Source organism: Salvelinus namaycush, chromosome 29, assembly GCF_016432855.1.
Source record: "Salvelinus namaycush isolate Seneca chromosome 29, SaNama_1.0, whole genome shotgun sequence".
Taxonomy (NCBI): Eukaryota; Metazoa; Chordata; class Actinopteri; order Salmoniformes; family Salmonidae; genus Salvelinus; species Salvelinus namaycush.
This window is the reverse complement of record NC_052335.1, coordinates 14,840,083-14,861,529: the sequence shown is the minus strand read 5'-3', so window position 1 is coordinate 14,861,529 and position 21,447 is coordinate 14,840,083. Positions and strand designations below refer to the sequence as shown.

At 39.4% G+C, this 21,447-nt stretch overlaps 1 protein-coding gene across 1 annotated transcript in view; it reads left to right on the top strand.

Annotated features, from left to right (window-relative positions):
- The window catches only part of kcnh5a (potassium voltage-gated channel, subfamily H (eag-related), member 5a), a 122,375-nt gene that overhangs the window by 17,543 nt on the left and 83,385 nt on the right, over positions 1-21,447 (top strand). Inside the window, exons 2-3 of the mRNA XM_038968738.1 lie at positions 15,571-15,694; positions 20,291-20,397. Of these exons, the coding sequence (XP_038824666.1) occupies positions 15,571-15,694; positions 20,291-20,397 (231 nt within the window). The remainder of the gene's footprint in view (positions 1-15,570; positions 15,695-20,290; positions 20,398-21,447) is intronic.

Below are 21,447 nucleotides of genomic sequence, written 5' to 3'. Positions count from 1 at the left end.
ATTCAAGGGTTTTTCTTTATTTTGTACTAAGTAATCATTAATGATTTGCATTATCTCAATTAGGCCTATCATTATGCCACTGCATGACAATGCACATGAATTATAACTTACACTTCTTATTGTCTTTGAAGCCAAAAACAGGATGTGTATTTGGGGGAAATGCTCTAAATAGCAAGTTGTTATTTTCATAACAATACATGAAAACAAAATTGCACTAGCCTACTGGGTCAGTTAATGAAAATATCACAACCTATATTTTAATAGTAATAAAGCAGGCTTGAGAAGCGGTGGGTGCACGATCAATATCTACCTTCGTAACATGGATGAAGCCTGAGCTGGAATGTGAAGCTAACTGCTTGCTAATTTCAGAAAAGCCTGAGTACATCTAGCATCGAGTCGTAGTTTAGGCCTGTGGTAGTGACTACAGGGCAAAACCATTTGAGCAAGTCTCAAATGGTTACGCAACCATTTGAGACTTGCTGCCACTCCAATCTGTCCCCGAAATACATTCAATTGTTGGGAAACTATTACTACCACCACCACATCAGTTAAATTGGCACAGCACTCTCACTAACGGGTGCAACAAATGTAGCCTCTTACAAGGCACACCTCAAAATAATGTTAATGAGCCAGAAACAACAATACCATGCACCCACTAGTGGTCAAACATTTTTTGGCACTCCAAAAATACTGTACACCATTCAAAATACAGCAATTCTTTCCCCTCCCATATTTTTCCACAATGCACCATAATTGACAGTATGCTGCAATATGTTCCACAGTACTTTACTGTTGATAAATGTACCAATGCATTGTAGAAATCACAGTTTTCCATTACCGTGTAATATACGTTATAATACATTTTTGTAAATCAACTGGCAACTTCAGAAAGTTTCCAGGTGACAATTCCATAATGCTGTGCTGTGACAGTAATGTACTGTTAAACCAAAGTTTCTTTGGCATTTACACTATAATTTACCATTTACCCCTACAATCACCCAGAGTGCATTGCCATATATGGCATTTTACTGTAAATAATGAATATGGTACTTTACTATTAGTTTTATTGTATAATACTGTAAAAACAACCAGATTTTTTTTGCAGTGTAGTTATCAGGTATGTTAGCGTATTTGACTAACATAAACGTATATTAGTTTCAATGAATCGGCAAAGCTAATGTAATAACTACCTACCTTGACAATCCAACTTCTATTGTGGCGATATCCCTCCCAATAAACTGTGCTGCCTTCAAAGTGAATGATTTGCTTCAAAACTAATTTCAAAAGTTGGAGTAGTTTTCTTGGAATGATTCCTGGAATTAATAAATAAACACATTCTTGCAAAACAATATGATGCATTGTGTATTTCTGGCACTGATATTGTTCCCATTGCATATTAACACTTTTGGATGACTGCTCATTTAGACCCTTGACAAATATGAACAATTATCTTTTTTAAATGTATTAATAGCTAAATGTATCCCATGAATTTATTCAAACACCATTAACTCATTATGATTATAGAACCCTTATTGTAAATTGTAACCTTATCTTTTTTTCTAAACAAACCACCTTTCTAAATAGGTTGCGGTGGTACAGTTTCCGATATCAATGGTGATATACTGTACAGGTCAAAAGCAGAAGCTTTCTCACTAGTTAGGTATTCAACATTCTCGCTAAGGTAAAAGCCAAATGTCTCTTGCACTGCAAAAATACATGTTTAGATAAGTGTATTCAACAAAACAGTGTTGACAGTATGAGACAAACACAAAACAGAATGTTCATTAAAAAAACATCTTGGTGTTGAATGAATTGTATCTTTAACTTATCCCATCAACCCAGTTAACAGTTCAGATTAAATAGGGCCCTTATTCTGAGAACTGGATAACAGCCCAGCAGCTGCAGCCCTGCCTCCCACACGCACCGGGAAAACACGGTGCTACATCTTTCATCCAAAGCAATATGCCTCCTATTCATCACCCTCATGATAAGCTGTCGCCAGCACCACCATATCACAAGCCCACATATATGCTGAAGGAGTGTCTTTGTCACATTATAACGACAGAAGGACCCTGAAAACATTGCCGTGGTTAAGCCTTGCATGTGACGTCAATAAGCATTTTTTAGCACCTTAGGTTTGGGGCAAATCTAATTCAACACATTATTGAGTACCACTCTCCATATTTTCAAGCATAGTGGTGGCTGTATCATGTTATGGGTATGCTTGTAATCGTTTAGAACTGGGGAGTTTTTCAGAATAAAAAATATACGGAATGGAACTAGCCACAGCCACATTCCTAGAGGAAAATCTGGTTCCTTCTGCTTTCCACCAGACACTGGGAGATGAATTCACCTCTCAGCAGGACAATAATCAAAAACACAAGGCCAAATCTATACTGGAGTTGCTTAATTAACAAGAAGGCAGTGAATGTTTCGGCTTGGCCAAGATAGTTTTGACTTAAATCTGCTTGAAATTCTATGGTAAGACCTGAAAATGGTTGCTTAGCAATGATCAAAAACCATCTTGACAGAGCTTGAAGAATTTTGAAAAGAATAATGGGCAAATATTGTACAATCCAGGAGTGCAAAGCTCTTAGACTTGCCCAGAAAGACTCACAGCTGTAATCGCTGCCAAATTAGATATTTCTGTATTTAATTTTCAATAAATTTGCTTACATTTCTTAAACATGTTTTCACTTTGTCATTATGGGGTATTGTGTGTAGGTGGGTGATATATATATATATATATATATATATTTTTTTTTAAATCCATTTTAATATCAGGCTGTAACACAACAAGTCAAGGGATATGAATACTTTCTGAAGGCACTGTACATTTCAAGATTGACATAACACAGGTATTTTTATTGGGTTTTGATGCAAAGTCACACGGGTCCTTATTTGTTTAAATGTCAACTGCAGTAGATGCTGACACGGAAGTCTTCGCCTTTGTGCTCTTTGATGCGTAATGTACAATGATTGAATTCCTCTGACTTTTGCATGAGAACTTGAGATTTGAATACTGACATGTTAACTATAACACACAAGCTACCCTACTGTACACATTATGGAACAACATCAGAGTGCAATGCTAAACTGCCAAACTATGACAGTGATTAGCCTGGCTGTAGTGGAGTCTAAGTTACTTCTCTGGCTGTATCAGTGATGTTGCTCTTCTTTTGTGAGAGGAGGGGAGTTTATCACCAGTGACAGTGGGCACATAATTAGCTACATCTGAAGGCTCCGATCTCGGGCCAAGATCTGGGTCACCTCAGCCCTTGGGGCCCGTCCATTCCTCTGACCCTTGACCCCTGAGGCCACTAAAGCTTTAGCCACAGTCGATCAGCTTCTATAATGAGCCCTGGACTCTTACAGATGTACAGAGTGGGAGCAAGGCAAGGAGACGAGAGAGTGGGAGAATGAGGTTTATTCAGCTGGAGATGGATGCTGCTGCCCCATTTAGTAGCTGTGTCAAGTACTCCTCTCTCCATCCCACCTCCTCTCTCATTCTGTCTTTGTTACTCTCTCACTTACTTGTTTCTTCGCTCGCTCCTTCACTCTCTCTCTCTCTTTCTCAATACACAAAAAGGGGGAATTGTGTCATCATAGGTATGTAATGTTTGGAATAAATGCCCTGAATCCATCAGAGTGCTATGCCATTGTGTCCTGTTTAGCTGTCTATTTTTGGTCTTTCCTGAAGAAACAGTTTTTTGCTGAATCAGTTCTCAACTGGGGAGAGACACAAGAGTTACTAAAAAGTTGCTAAGTTGTGTAGAAAAAAGTAAGTGTCCCTAAAACTTTAATAACCCTAGAAGCGCCAACCGGTGTCAAAAACGTTGTAATTTCTAAACATTTTTTTTTATCCTAAAATTGTAGGACTTTGTCAAGCAACTAGTTACCCCCTCATTTGTAGATATTTTTACCAAAAAGAAGAACCCAACTCGGTCCCAATTCCATCTGAAAGATGAGATTCTCAACTTGGTATAGAGCAGGGGTCTCCAACAGGTAGATCTCAAGCTACCATTAGCTCACAGTCAACCTATGAGTAACTTGCCAATCAGTTCTGAAAGTACGAGCATTTTTTTATATTCCAACTACTAGCCAATCAAAGCAACATTGACATTATCTTACCCCTAAAAAGCCAAACATAACACAATATCTGCCAATTAATTTCCAGCCAGATTGCTCCTCTCTGTCTGTTTGGTGCACGTGTTTATCTATCACGCTATATGTAGCCAGTTAATGATAACCATCGTGTGGGTAGACAGAAAGATTTTCCCCAAAACCTTCTCAATTAAATGTTAACTGCAAAGTAGGTTTACCTGGCAGAACTATATCATTATTATTTGTATCAATTGGGTGGTGATTGTTTTGAGTGTAGTAGGTGTAACAGTAAAAACACTAGACTGACACATCCCTCTCTTGCTAGATTCGCAATTAAGGGGGAATTACATGTATTTTTTATTACTATGATCATGTCTTCTGATGTGATTTAAGAATTGACATGGACTCAGAACATCTATTTTAGTTGTTTCTCTATGAATAATTGTAAAATTAAATATTCCCAAACCAGGAAAAATAAAACTGAGAAAAGAGAATTCAGGAAAAGAGAAACATTATTTTATGGGGCCCCCTTAGAGTTGTTTATTAACCATTATTTTACCAGACTCACATTAAGCATCTCCAATCCAAAATTAAATCTAGAATCGGCTTCCTATTTCGCAACAAAGCATCCTTCACTCATGCTGCCAAACATACCCTCGTAAAACTGACCATCCTACCGATCCTTGACTTCGGTGATGTCATCTATAAAATAGCCTCCAACACTCTACTCAACAAACTGGATGCAGTTTATCACAGTGCCATCCGTTTTGTCACCAAAGCCCCATACACTACCCACCATTGCGACCTATACGCTCTCGCTTCAAACTCGTCGAGGATGAATATGTCCAAATTGGACATATTCATCCTGGTCCCCCCGTGGGAATTGAACCCTGGTCCCCCCGTGGGAATTGAACCCACAACTCTGGCGTTGCAAGCGCCATGCTCTACCAACTGAGCCACACGGGACCACGACATACACGCGACAAAATGTATTGGCTACATTCACTTGTTTTCACACATATGCGCATGTGCGTTCGCGCATAGTTTTGACATAGTTTTGACATAGTGGACGATTCGCTGAATGTCCTCGTAGGACAGCACCCGTTTGCTGGCGAGACGACCCCGATACCTCTTCTTCCTTGGAGCCACACAATGTTCCTTGTCGAACTTTATCACTGCAGTCAACTTTTTGTGGAAATTCTGAAACCAGAAGAGAACTGATTTAAAACATGCCTTTAATATGTGCTGAAAGGCACTATGTATTCTCAGCTCTTGTATTTCTATTCATGATACAGCCTACTACCTCATGAACTTTTGAATAATGTTGCTGCCCCAATAATAACAGAAACATCAAGAAAACTAACGCTTGTAAGAACTTGAATGTTTCTCTGCAGATTTGCTGGCTATCAAGGAACTATGATGTCCTCTGTTGTTTGGTTTCTTTTTGTTTTCTCCTTTTCGACTGTTTCCGTGCAGAGGTTAATCAAACCTGCGATCTTGCCAATGAGCACTAGATGTTTTCATCTATAAAATAATTATTTAACACACACACACACCACAATCAGTACACACACACTTTTTTAACTAGTATTGTAGATGGGTCATGTTTGATATAAAGGTATGGGAAAATGTCATACACTGAACAAGAATATAAATGCAACATGCAAAAATGTCAAAGATCTTACTGAATTACAGTTCATATAAGGAAATCAGTCAATTGAAATAAATACATTAGGCCATAATCTATGGATTTCACGACTGGGCATAGTTCAGAGATACGATAACAAATGTTAGGCTGGGTATCAGTCAAGTAAGACCTGATGAGAATGATGATATGTGCCCTAGCCTACCACACAAAGGCACTATTGATTTATGTTCCCTGGTTGACACAGACATGCTCAGGAAAGTGATACCTGCCTTCTCGATCCTATCCCCACCAAAATAGTTTTTAATTGCATATCTGAAGAAGTGTAATCCACTTCACTAAAAACTGCTATGGTGAAACTCCTTCTGAAGAAAAGTAATCTAGATTCTTCAGCTCTTAGATATTTTTGGCCAATCTCCAACCTTAAGCAAAATTCTGGAGAAATTGGTTTTAAAACGGCTGAATTATTTTGTATTTTTGAACATTTCCAATCTGGTTTTTGGGCCCACTACAGCACAGAGACATCTTTAGTTAAAGTGGTAAATAATCTTAGAACCAACACAGATGCCAAACAGCTCTCTGTCCTTGTACTCTTGGATTTAAGTGCTGCATTAACCTGGAGAGGTTGGTTGGCCTCTCCGGTCCAGTTCTAAATTGGTTTAGGACTTATTTAACCGGTAAAGAGTTTTTTTGTCACCCTTGGTGAACATAACTCAGAGAAAATACATATCACATGTGGCGTTCCACAAGGTTCGATTTTGGGTCCGGTACTGTCCGGTTTATATACTGTATGTTACCCCTTGGCAGCGTTGTCAGAAAGCACAGCATTTATTTTCACTGCTACGTAGACGATACACAACTTTATATTTCTTTGTACCCAGAGGATTTCAGCTCCACAGATAAATTATTAGACTGTATTAGTGATTTAATACTTGGATGGCTCACAACTTCCTCCAGCTAAATCAATGCAAGACCGAGGTACTTATTGTTGGAGCCAAACCACAGAGAGAGAATCTGGCCGCACATTTTAATTCACGGGTAATAAAGATAGAACACCAGGTAAAAAACCTAAGTGTTATTTTAGATTCTGAACTCAATTTCGAATTACACATTAGCAATGTGACCAAAATAGCTTTTTACCACCAGAGGTACATTGCCAAGGTGCGGCCGTTTCTCTCTCAAGCTGATACAGAGACTCATCCATGCTTTCATTAAAAGCAGGCTTGACTACAGTAATGCTCTCCTGTCTGATCTACTGAAGAAAGCCATTGGTCATCTGCAAAACATACAGAATGCTGCAGGAGGGGTACTGACCAAGACCAGACGGAGAGCACACATTACACCGGTTTTAAGGTCTCTGCACTGGCTGCCTGTGAGTTTTAGAATTCATTGTAAGATTCTTTCATTGGTTTTTAAATCAATCCACGATTGTGCACCCCAATACATGTCAAACATGGTTTTAAGTTATGTCCCTCAGGTCCTATGGCACTGGCCTTTTAACTATCCCAAATCCTAGGACCAAGAGGCATGAAGAGGCAGCTTTTAGTTAATATGCCCCCAGCCGAAACGGTGGACATTTTTAAGAGATCTTAAAACACACATTTTTAGCTTTGCTTTTCCTTAGGGTGCTTTTTAGTCATTCAGTATTTATTGTTATTGTTTTTTACCCTCTTATGTTTGTTGTGAAGTAAATATTAAAGTTTTTATTTTCATTGTTTTTATTCATTTTTTTCCTGTGAAGCACAATTTGTTGCATTCCAGGTCTGAAATGTGCTGTATAAATAAAGCTTGATTTGATTTGATCTGGGCAGGGGTGTACTTGGCAGCCAGGCCAACCCACTTGGGAGCCAGGCCCATCCAATCAGAATGAGTTTTTCCCCACAAAAGGGCTTTATTACAGACAGAAATACTCATCAGCACCCCCCACACCCCCTCCAGACGATCCCGCAGGTGAAGAAGCCGGATGAGGAGGTCCTGGGCTGGTCTGAGGTCGTGAGGTCCTGGGATGGTCTGAGGTCGTGAGGCCGGTTGGACATACTGCCAAATTATCTAAAACAACATTGGAGGCAGTTTATGGTACAGAAAGTAACATTAAATTTTCTGGCAACAGCTATGGTGGACATTCCTGCAGTCAGAATGCCAATTGCACGCTCCCTCAAAACATCTGTGGCATTGTGTTGTGTGACAAATGTGCACATTTTTAAGTGGCCATTACACAAGGTGCACCTGTGTAATGGTCATGCTGATTAATCAGCTGCTTGGTATGCCACACCTGTCAAGGGGAAGGATTATCTTGGCAAAGGAGAAATGCTCACTAACAGGGATGTAAACAAATCTGTGCACAACATTTTGGAGAAATACACTTTTTGTGCGCATGGTACACTTGGGATCTTTTATTCCAGCTCATGAAACATGGGACCAACACTTTAGATGTCGCGTTTATATTTTTGTTCAGTGATGATGGTCATTTCATGCATTTATGTAACCAGTCTTTAGGACAAATAGGACAAATATAAGCACCCATCATGCACGCATGCATACACACACAGAAACTCAGACAGACAGGTCCCATAAGTTACTGCAAATGTTTTATGCGCTACACATTCCTCATCTCTTGCTCGCTCTCATGCGTCCACACACACACACACTCACTCACTCACTCAATTACACCCTCACCCACTCAATTACATACACACACAAACACACAAGTCCCATAAGTTACTAGCTACATAGCTAGCTAGGTTGCATGGGCTACACATCCCCCCTCTTCTCTCTAACTCTCTCGCTCCCATGCCACACATTTACTCAGTCACACACACACACACACACACTTGGCTTTAATATAATAGCAAGCTAGCTAGTCAGTTTACTTGTGCCTTATCACACACACACACACAAACACAGACACTGACAGATAGGCAGACACAGAAACACGCATACGTTACACTTTACTCACTCACAGCCAACTAAACTTGACTAATAGTTGAATGGCAAGCACTTACCATTGGTGAGTTAATTCATCTGGTCACTTTTCTTGACCATCTCCTCATGGATAAAAAGCAAATAGTAGGGCTTTCTTTGTTGGTCTTGCAAGTGCACCTGAACTCGTGAGCCTTTTCAATTTCTTTCCCAGCATCACTGATATATTCCCCGTTGACTGACTGAAGCGCCGTAATTGACGGATCCACCATTAACGGGGGTCTTCCTCGGTTGCCTCCTCAAGGGGCTCGGCCTCGACTTCGGTGAGCTCGTTTGAGTAGCTGTCTGCGGAGTCGCTGATGGTGACGCTCTCCGGCTTAGTGTCAAGAAGTAGTTGCCAATAAGTTGACGCCACTGATCGTCTGAACCAGTTCCCAGCACAACATTATTATATAAAAATGTTGATTTCCGATTTCTCTCTCCGGAATCCATCGATGCAGTAGAAAGCTAAGCTAGCTAGCTAAGGTGGCAGTAGTAACAGTGTGACTATGTGTGATGGGTTTTGAAGTGCGAGAGTGTAACCTGAGGTACACTTTGTTGTTCCATGGTTGATACGTTACAGTAGCTTTTGATTGGGCAAACAGGAAAATGAACCGATTGAATAGCCTATTGTAGCTTGATTCAAAATATATAGCTAGCTAGCTAGTTTGTAATTCATTCATGATTTCGGAATAGGGGAGGGTTGTAATAGTGCAGTTAAGATACAGCCGTGAAGCCTGATATATTGCAAGCTAGCATCCAGCGGACCAATGTGAAAGTGCTTCGTTGCTATGTCTCATCCTACATTTATAAGATTAAAAACTATATTTATACTCTGAATTTGGCAATAATACATACAGATTATGAAAGCAAAGACATTGTTTTGTTAAAACCAGATGAAACCCCCAACAGCGACAAATGTAAATGTTAACAAAAACACCATTTATATCCAAATTAAGCTTTTGCGACTTCCGACGGATTATGATAGAGTGCATCACATATCCTCCGGGGGTTTAGTGGGGCCTCTACCTCATAGGCACCACCTGTTTAGGGGGTGCCAGAGGACTGTTGGTTATTGAATGCAATGACACACACATAACTTACTTTTTGTAACTTTTGTTGGATCCTTCAAATGTCTCATGATTTTGTCAAACAACTTGTTTTTTGTACATCTGTGTCCTTGTTTGTATTCTTTGCATCAATATGAACGTATTGGTTTTAGTAGTTGTGTTGACTGATGGAAGCATTTTCTTGTAGGAGTAATATTTAATGGTACACACACAGTGGGGGGAGGGGAATTTGAACCTCTATCAGAGTGGTGCAATTCAAGCTCAATAGAGGCTGCACATCTTCATGTTATTTGTGTCCTAAATCTTCTGTTCATGTTCAAATACAAATACAATAGTACCATAGATTTAGTTGACATTTTTATGATTATTCCACTAAAATTCATATTTTAGTCATATTTTATTACAATATTGAAAAGACCGCTCATTAGCTATGACTGACATGCATGGAACAAGATGGAAGTCATTTTGGCTACCTGTGGCACTTTTCACAATTTGTGCCCCATATCAGGCACTTTCCGGGTCAAATTAACTCAATAATATAAATACGTATTTGGCCTCCAGTCGACATCTCTATACCAGGTTGGAAATCCCATCTTTCAGATGCAATTGGAACTGAATTGATTGCCCATGGCATTCTGAAGTTAGAGCTGAAAGTCTGATTGGGCACCAGCGCCCATATTGCCCATATCGGCTGCCATCTTAGGTCGTACCAGTATGTCAGATCAGAGATACTGGATATAATGATGAGATGTCCACAGAGCCAAAGATTTTATAGTAGTCCATTTTCTTCTTCTTTATTGGCTCGTAGGAGTCCTCACCCAGTTGACTAATTTAAAATGGTGGAAGCCCTCAATGGCAATGTCCATGCTTAAACGGGTTATATTCATGTTGAGTCCTCTATCTATCTCATGACAACAGGCACAACTCTGATATAAAGTTGTTTTATTCAAAGTTGCCGAAATGCCATGTGCGTCCACTTATATCAGTGCATTCGTAACAACCTAGTCTCTCGTTGCCATACCTCCAAGATCACGTTGTTGTCACACCTCCCTTGGAGGTCTGGAAAATGTTGTATTGCAACAACGGTTTGAATGGTCCACTGGCTCCCAGCGCCAAGATTTTGATTGGATGTTACATTTCAAGAACCCTCACCCCACACGCCCGTTGAAGGGGTGCTGTGTGTTATATGCATCCCTGTTTTTCGTTGGGGTAGTTGTTGCCTATGCTAGTTTCAAGTGCTAGTTTTCAAATTATCACATGTGGCCGACAGTCTGCGATTTATATTTATTTAGATTGGATTACTCTGGTAACGTCAAATGTCACAACACGTTCTAAACTGCTCTTGTGACAAACAAACTTTTTACCTTAGCAGCCATGTGGATGAATGGAGACATCGGCACTTTGCTACCACAAAAAAAAAATTGTGAAGATTGCCCATTAATTAGTTTTTGTAAGGACTAAAAACACAGAGGCAGTGGGATAACCTCTTCAAGTAAGTAAATACATGTTTTTAATGTTAAAGTATGTATTATTAGCTAGCTAGCTGGCGACAGTAGGCCACTTTGAAGGCTAACTTAACTGATCGCTGTTAGCTAGCTAACTTAACACACTGTTTTAACTAAGTGAATTAAATGTCATCAGCTAGCTAACTTCCTATGAGCTAGCTATCTTGATGTAATCATTGTACATTAAAAACACAGTCCAAATGCATTTGTAGATAACAGCCATGGAAGAGGGTGAAATTGCAGCTCCACCTGGCAGTAAAGGGAGAGTGTAGGCTATTGAATAGGGCAGGTCATTTTGTGGGAGGACATCATTAAAAGATTCTCCAGTTCCAGTCCCTAGAGGGGAAAACTTTGCGGACAGAGAGATAATAGCAACATAATATTCAGTGCTGTCTAATTTGATTATAATATTTTCTGTCCTCAGATATGGAAAGCTGTGAAAGCCTGTTAGCAGATGAAGAGAAAGCTCCCAATAAATGAGACTACGGGTATATCCTATATGTTATATGTGTAGGTCTACCTATGTTAGCAAATTATGTATGCAAAAATACAGTTAAACATCACACACAATGGACAAATCTATTACAATTGGAGCAGGCCAACCCTGCTGGAGGTCTGCTGGGTGTGCAGGGTTCTGTTTCAGCCCAGCAATAATGCACCTGATTTAACGTATAACATCAGATGCGTTTATAATCAAGTCTGCTATTGCTGGGCAGGAATAGAATACAGTAGATCAGGGATCAGTGGAGCAAGGTTGGTCACCGCTGGTATGAAGATGTGTTCACCTGAAATGATGCTTTAGTAATAATAGCCTACATGATACTAGTACTAAATTATCTATTGTTGTTTAGACCAATCTTTACATACCACAGTGGAGGCTGCTGAGGAGAGGATGGCTCATAATAATGGATGGAATGGAGTCAATGGAGTGGAATCAACCACATGGAAACCACGTCTTTGATGTGTATTATACTATTCCATTGACTCCATTCCAGCCATTATTATGAGCCGTCCTCCCCTCAGCAGCCTCCACTGACATACCAGTTAGCTTATTTGTACATTTTGAAGTGATAAAATGTGGATTCAAGTGTTTAAACTTGTTTTAATTGTTAAACTATTATTCAAAATGAACTTGTGTCAATGTTGATTAATCACATAACACAATCCTGCAATAAAGAGGGGAAGGAGTTCTGTCTCTAATGTGTCTGTTTCTCAAATAAACACTTCATTTTTGTCTAGTTGTAAGATCTCAAATCTGTTTTATTTGCTTGTCACTCTCTCTCAGTATATCAGCTATGTCAATCCATTTTGCAGCTTATCATATGGCATGCATCACCAATGCAGCCATAGGCCTGCTGTATGATGGCATTACTGGCATTGTGGGCATCTGTCATCAAGCCGAGAATAGCTAAACTCACACATTGTTTACATGTTGAGCTATATACTGAGTATACCAAACATTAGGAGCACCTTCCTAATATTGAGTTGACCCACAACCCCACAACCCCCACACACATTTTTGCCCCCAGAACAGACTCAATTTGTCAGGGCATGGACTCTACTAGGTGCGTTTCACAGGGATGCTGGCCCATGTTGACTCCAATGCTTCCCACAGTTGTGTCAAGTTGGCTGGATGTCCTTTGGGTGGTGGACCATTCTTGATACACAAAGGAAACTGTTGAGCGTGAAAAACCCAGCAGCATTGCAGTTCTTGACACACTCAACCAGTGCACCTGGCACCCACTACCATACCCCGTTCAAAGGCACTTAAATCTTTTTCACCCTCAGAATGGCATGCATACATAATCCATGTCTCAATTGTCTCGAGGCTTAAAAATCCTTCTTTAAGCTGTCTCCTCTCCTTCATCTACACTGATTGAAGTGGATTTAACAAGTGACATCAATAAGGGATCATAGCTTTCACATGGATTCACCTGGTCAATCTATGTCATAGAAAGAGCAGGTGTTCTTAATATTTTTACTATTTTGTGTATGTTCTCAATTAAATATTATACCAGTAGACAATGTATATGAGGCTAACAGATTTTGTACATCCCTTTTAAGTGATGACATATAACATTGTTTAGTGCAAATCCAACCCTTGTTATTTAGGTACAGTATGAAAATAAGGGTGACAATTAACCTGCAGGAGATGAGCGTTACAGTTAACATTTTATGAAGTTGATTTAAATGTATTTGATTAATTTTAGCAATGTTGGTTACAAAATGATTTGCAGTTGTTCCCATGGACAGACAGTACATGGGTGCTCTATGAATCACTAGCGACTGGGCTAACACAGCTAACCTTTTAGGTCAATAATAATATGCTGTTTTTATTTAAAAAATGGAGAGAAATGTAACTACTGTAGCTATTAGCTAGCTAGTTAGTTATACCTAGGTAACGTACAAGGTTAGCTGACTTTTCTAAACACAAACCTCATTGTGACTAGATACTTTTTGTCCTTCATGCTAGCCTTTACAGTCAAATATCACTTCAGAAATATCAACATAAAAATATTGATATGGCCAGCATTGTAAACCATTTCTCCCTTCTTGCTGCAGCTTTAGCTCATCTCGAAATAACAGAAATGCTTTGAAAACCAACGTGCTGCAAACACTAAAAGGTTTTGTCACCAGTGCTTGTTTTGTTGATTTTTTTTGTGCTCACGCACTAATCTGGTGAGCACCTTTGGAGATCCGCCCAAGCAAGCCATTTCCTTGTTTTGACGTATTGTGAGACGTCACTGATTTACATCGAGGTTCGACCCCACTTTAGCTGAGTTCTGCCATGGAACTTACCCAGGCTTCCCGTTTTAGGGAAGCATGGTTCACGACGAGGCTAGTAAGAACCTAACTATTCCCGAAACTTCTATTAGATCAAGCCTTATGTAGCAAATTAGCAATTATTTTCTTTGTTGACCAAATTTGACACTCTCATTGACTTCCGTACAAAAATGATTCACTTTGTGGGCTTATTTTCGTGGACAGATTTTAGCCGGAGTAAACCCACTCACTTTGCCTCTTCCTCTCAGGTCAGATTAGCTAAATCGCCAATTTCTCAGCCTCTGAGTATCACAGAAACACAACACTTTCAATGAATAACAGAAAAAAGTTTATGACAAGTTGCTGTGGATGAAATTGATCAAAATAACATCAAATTTAACTACAAATGTGTGAACATTGAAAAAATATATTATTGATTATTTTATTATAAATATTTATTATTAAAAAAACATTGGAGGTGGGGAATTTAAACCATTTGCTTGTGTTACAAGAGATTCATAAAATGAAAAGTGCTACTGCTTGACAGACAGTGTCTCTGCTATCATTACCAATTTGGAGCTTTCAAATATATAAATATGTTGGCGCTTTTAGGGTTCATAAGACAGTAAGTCTGGGTGGATTAGGGAGACAACAGAGGTAGTTACACATCTCTTTGTAGCAACTCATAGCTAATTGTAAGAGCAACGGGATGTCAGAATAAACAGAGAACATGAATAGTATGGCACCATAGTACGATGCCCTATGTAGCAAATACTGTACAGTATGTTACATCTCCCTATATGCATTGTAGACACTACTAATAGGCCTATTGGTATTATTTCTGTGATCTAAGTAGGATGGTTTTTCGGGCAGATGGCAGTTTGCAATCTAGGGCAAGGAACCTCTCATCTCTCACACAGTTGTATACCATTTAAAGGACCAGAACCAATAATGGGAAACTATTGCTCACTGTAGTCTAAATCAACATGAACTATTTCAAAAGTTGCCTTGCAGGATAACGAGATGAGATCAAATGATCAAACCTGTATATGAGACAAATCTGCACAGGCATTATCAAATTTCTCCTGCACCATAGAAAACAAATTATGTTTAGCCTTGTGATTAATTAGACAATGTTCAGGGTGTAAACAAAACAAGGTTATTTACGGCGTCCTACTAATAACTCAAAACTACTCAAAGCAACCCCAAAATACCCAAACAACCCATTTACCATTTCCATATTTAGCGATACAAGTGGTGAAGGAACGATGGGATTTTTCTACAGCGCAGAATGTTTACACTTTATTTCAAGGGCAGGTGTGGTTTCATGTCAATATCCAATAACAATGACCACAGTTGGAGCATTTTGAGAGGTATGTCAGTTTTAAAGTAGTTATCACCTCTTAAACTGCAATGTGGGTTTACTTGTTATTTATCTACAATTGTTTACATTTTGGGATTTAGGACTGAACTCACTTTCTATAATTCTTTAGATTTTCTGCTTTTTCCCATGGCTGTGTTTCAGAAACAAGTTTCCTGTTGGGGAATGCCCAGATAGTGGAATGGCCAGTGGTATACAGTAATGACGGGTTTTGTAAGCTGTCGGGGTACCACAGGGCAGAAGTCATGCAAAGAAGCAGTACATGCAGGTAAGAACTGGGCCTCTGTCCCTGTCCTGTCATTCATTTATTTCCACTGTTCACAGAAGCTTAACACATCCACTGACGGTTTGCACATGCATGTAATGTGAGTTGACAGTGGGAAAAGGACTAAAGCAGGTCATTACACAGTCCAGTTTTAGTACACACACAAGGTATATGTAGAATATCCAACTGCTCTGTGATCACATTTTTTTTTAAACAGTTGAATAAAAAAATGTGTTTTAATTATAACCCATCTGCTGTAAGGTTTTATCCTTTGATTGATTGGATTCATAAAGCATTCATATAGGCTTCGTAAGCACTGCATAAATCACAAATCATCTATAACCTTATTTCATGCTCTATAAAAGATTATTAAATGTAAACAAATAAATGTATGTCACATTATGAATATTTATACAGCATGATATACAGTTATAGATGATTTGTGAAGCATCTATGTAGTGCTTATATTCCTGACCCCTTCCACACATGCTTTTCATTTCATTTTTTATGTTTACAAATCTGTAAACAAATACACTGAGTGTACAAAACATTAGGAACACCTTCCTAATATTGAGTTTCACCCCCTTCCCCCATTTTGCCCTCAGAACAGCCTCAATTTGTTGGGGCCATGGACTCTACAAGGTGTCGAAAGCGTTCCACAGGGATGCTGGCCTATGTTGACTCCAATGCTACGCACAGTTGTGTCAAGACGGCTGGATGTCCTTTGGGTGGTGGACCATTCTTGATACACACGGGAAACTGATGACCGTGAAAACCCCAGCAGCCTTGCAGTTCTTGACACACTCAAACCAGTGCGCCTGTAACCTACTACCATACCCCGTTCAAAGACACTTACATTTTTTATCTTGCCCATTCACCCTCTGAATGGCACACACATATTTCTCAATTGTCTCAATGCTTAAAAATCCTTTAACCTGTCTCCTCCCCTTCAGCTACACTGATTGAAGTGGATTTAACCAGTGACATCAATAAGGGACCATAGCTTTCACCTGAAATCGCCTGGTCAGTCTGTCATGGAAAGAGCAGATGTTTCTAATGTTTTGTACGCTCAGTGTATGTATGCAAAAAAAATTACTGACAATGCTGAACAACTTCCTCTGTGGATAATACTTGATAATGCGTGTGCAAATTGTGCAGTTATAAGCTGCTGCTGTTTTAACACTTTGTGTTTCCCTCTCAAAGAACTCATGAAACAGTAATGGTAATTGCGTCTCTGTCTGTACTTGGTGGAATGTTCAGTATATTTGTATAGTATTATCTAAGGTTTCTCTGCTCCAGTCCTGGGGGCCCCGTATACAGGATTTAATATTAACGAATCACTCCGATTAAGAAGGCTCAATTGCATGGCCGAAACAGCTGGCTTGTCCTTGTATATAAGCAAGGATTGGCAATTTAACAGTCTAACATCAGCCTGCTTGTGCTGAGGTGGGAGGGGAGGCGTTATTCATACTGTATAAATAGTCACTTTAATGGATTATAAACTGTTGGAGAGGAAATGGTGAGATATCTTTGACGTGATACATTCTCGATTTAAAGTATTTTAATTAGTGTCCTGCACACTTGTAATGTCCAAAGGAGTGGGATTTGCTGTCATGCAGGAGATGAAGCGTTAAATTGTCCCCATGAAATTTACAACACCCCTCCCTCCTCATTTTTGCCATGTCTTGATGTCAATGCATGCTCACAGAACCAAATAGATACTTTGACACATAGCAAGAGTGCTTACGTTTCTTTACTGAAGCTGGGCACACTGAACTTGCAGACACTGACAGTACTGAGGCTTCTGAAAATAACCCCCACATGCTGCACACTGTTCTTCCTAAGAAATAGACAGACAAAGATACAAAAGCTGTTGCTATGGGGATATCTTCCATAAAAATACTTTCTTTTTCACCTGATAATGATCAGTGTAACCAGAATGATAGGAGATAAAAGTTGGAGAGGATGGGAGGGATTGAAGGAAGTGGCTTTAATTTGTAGACTTAGGCCTAGATCAGATCAGTGTTATCCGGCGGTAACTGACAATCGCATAGCATATGATTGTTTTTTTTCTTTAGGCGGTGTCGGAGGTATAACACGTTGGAGCTGTCAAATTGGTGAGCGGCTCTTGTGGTCATTGTCACGAAACCCCACCCATCCTTATATCCCACCCGTGTTGTACTTCAGAAAGTATTCACATCCCTTGACTTTTTCCACATTTTGTTGTGTTACAGACAGAATTTAAAGTAGATTAAATTGCGATTGTGTGCCACTGATCTACACACAATACCCCACATTTTTTTTAAATGAATACAAAATTAAAAGCTGAAATGTCTTTAGTCAATAAGTATTCAACACTTTTGTTATGGCAAGCCTAAATATGCTCAGAAAAAAATGTGCTTTACAAGTCACATAATTAATCGCATGGACTCCCTCTGTGTGCAATAATAGTGGTTAACTAGATTTTTAAATATTACCCGTCTCTGTATCCCACACATATACAATTACCTGTAAGATCCCTCAGTCAGATTCAACCACAAAGACCAGGGAGGTTTTCCAATGCCTCGCAAAGAAGGGCACCTATCGGTAGATGGGTCAAAAAAAAGCAGACACTGAATATCCCTTTGAGCATGGTGAAGTTATTGATTACGCTTTGGATGGTGTATCACTACAACCAGTCACTACAAAGATACAGCCGTCCTTCCTAACACAGTTGCCCGGAGAGGAAGGAAACTGCTCAGGGATTTCACCATGAGGCCAACGGGTGACTTTAAAACAGTTACAGTGTTTAATGGCTGATAAAATAAAACTGAGGATGGATCAACAACATTTTAGTTACTCCACAATACTAACCTAATTGACAGAGTGAAAAGATGGAAGTCTGTACAGAATACAAATATTTCAAAACATGCATCCTGTTTGCAGTAAGGCACTAAAATAATACTGCAAAAAATGTGGCAAAGAAATTCACTTTTTGTTCTGAATTCAAAGCATTATGTTTGGGGTAAATCCAGCACAACACATCACTGAGTACCACTCTCCATATTTTCAAGCATGGTGGTGGCTGCATCATGTTATGGGTATGCATGTCATCGGCAAGGACTAGATCATTTTTGGGGGGGATAAAAATAAATGGAATAGAACTGAGCACAGGCAAAATCCGAGAGGAAAACCTGGTTTAGTCTGCTTTCCAACAGACACCTTTCAGCAGGAAAATAACTTATAACTGAAGGCCAAATATACACTGGAGTTGCTTAACAAGACGACATTGAATGTTCCTGAGTGGCCTGCTGAAACTCAGTTGTAAGACTTGAACATGTCTGTCTAGCAATGATCAAAAAACAACTTGACAGAGCTTGAAGAGTTTAAAAAAGAATAATGGGCAAATATTGTATACGGTGTGCAAAACTCTTAGAGACTTACCCTAAAAGACAAGGGGATTCTAACATGTATTGACTCAGGTGGTTGAATACTTATCTAATCAAGATATATACGTATTAGTGTTTTATCTTTCATTAAAAACATTTTTTTTAGCATTTGTCTTCCACTTTAACAGAGTATTTTGTGTATATCGTAAAAAAAGAGACACTTAAATCAATTTTAATCCCAATTTGTAACAACAAAATGTGGAAAAAGTCAAGAGGTGTGAATACTTTCTGAAGGCACTAAGTTCAGAACGAGAAAGTGTAGTCTATATAGAAAAAAAATACACTAACATTCTAAATCATCAAACAAAATAATAAGGATTTATATCAGCCTAATCGAGGTGTTGCCTTGTGGTTCCATCTTCAACATTAGACATCTTCAGCTCCTCAATTTAAACACACTTTAATATTTTTTTCTGGGCCAGGTAGACAGCCTCTTGTTGGGGTAAATCTTCACCCTCTTGGCCCAAGCAAAAGGAAAACATATTTGGCTTCACCACGGTCAAAGAATATGCGATAGTCTGATTGAATGTTTTCAGAACTTTTGAAGAGTTCTGTGCATCCTTAAACTAACATTGTGTGATGATGTGTATAACTGGACACATCCACCACAGGCAGGGAGCAGCAAAGGGTCATCCGCAGAGCAGGTTAGGGTTTGATCAGGGGTACAATGGCAATAGTTTACATGGAGAAAATATTCTGATTTAGGCTTACCATAGGATGTTTAGAATTTGAATTTAATGTTGCAATCAAAATATGAAATATTTAATCATGATATAGAGTGATACAACTGCCAACATTTAGGAAATGCTGCAAAAACACTCAAAACACAGCTTTTAAAATGGTAATCACTCTGATGTTGCATCAATGTTCCATGTTCATCCACAGTTCACCAGGGTTGGGAGGTTATCATGTTGTCAGCTCCCTCTTGTTTACTCGGGCCTCTCTTTTGTTCAACACAAGCACTGTATCAATAGGATTTGACAGTCAATGTCATCACGATCCCATGAGCAAAATTACAGTTCAGTGAGTGATAAAATGGTGTCTGTTGTGTGAATGTTCATGCCACACAGGTTTGCACGACTAACCCTCTCTCTTTGTTTTCCCCATCTGTCTTTCAAACTAACCCTACCTACCACGCCTTTTTGACCCTCTCCTTCTTTGGCTCCCGCAGTTTCATGTATGGGGACCTGACAGACAAGAACACAATAGATGAAGTCAGGCAGACCTTTGATAACTATGAATCACATTGCTTTGAAGTGCTGCTCTATAAGAAGAACAGTGAGTATAAAGATGTCACTAGCTAACATTGTCAATTTAGCATAGGGGTTTACCCCTGTAAGGATGGGGTTAAAGTGGCTACTGTTTTTAGAAACGTTTTATTACTGAAGTTCCCTCTGGGGAAATCACGTTATTCTACAGTATTCTATTCTCACTGACATTATATTATTATAATACACTTTATATACTTAAAGGTGCTTTATGCAACAATTCCACCTGCAATATTCCTAAGTATCAATGGTATGTATGTATATATGTAGAAGTAAAGGGATACAAAATTGGTAGCAATCTATTCTATGACATAGAAATAATCAGATATTAACTTGGTAAAATTGTAATTGCACAATATAAACTCAGCAAAAAAAGAAATGTCCTCTCACTGTCAACTGCGTTTATTTTCAGCAAACTTAACATGTGTAAATATTTGTATGAACATAACAAGATTCAACAATTGAGACATAAACTGAAATAGTTCCACAGACATGTGACAAACAGAAATGGAATAATGTGTCCTTGAACAAAGGGGGGTCAAAATCAAAAGTAACAGTCAGTATCTGGTGTGGCCACCAGCTGCATTAAGTACTGCAGTGCATCTCCTCCTCATGGACTGCACCAGATTTGCCAGTTCTTGCTGTGAGATGTTACCCCACTCTTCCACCAAGGCACTTGCAAGTTCCCAGACATTTCTGGGGGGAATGGCCCTAGCCCTCACCTTCCGATCCAACAGGTCCCAGACGTGCTCAATGGGATTGAGATCCGGGCTCTTCGCTGGCCATGGCAGAACACTGACATTCCTGTCTTGCAGGAAATCACGCACAGAACGAGCAGTATGGCTGGTGTCATTGTTATGCTGGAGGGTCATGTCAGGATGAGCCTGCAGGAAGGGTACCACATGAGGGAGGAGGATGTCTTCCATGTAACGCACAGCATTGAGATTGCCTGCAATGACAACAAGCTCAGTCCGATGATGCTGTGACACACCGCCCCAGACCATGACGGACCCTCCACCTCCAAATCGATCCCGCTCCAGAGTACAGGCCTCGGTGTAGC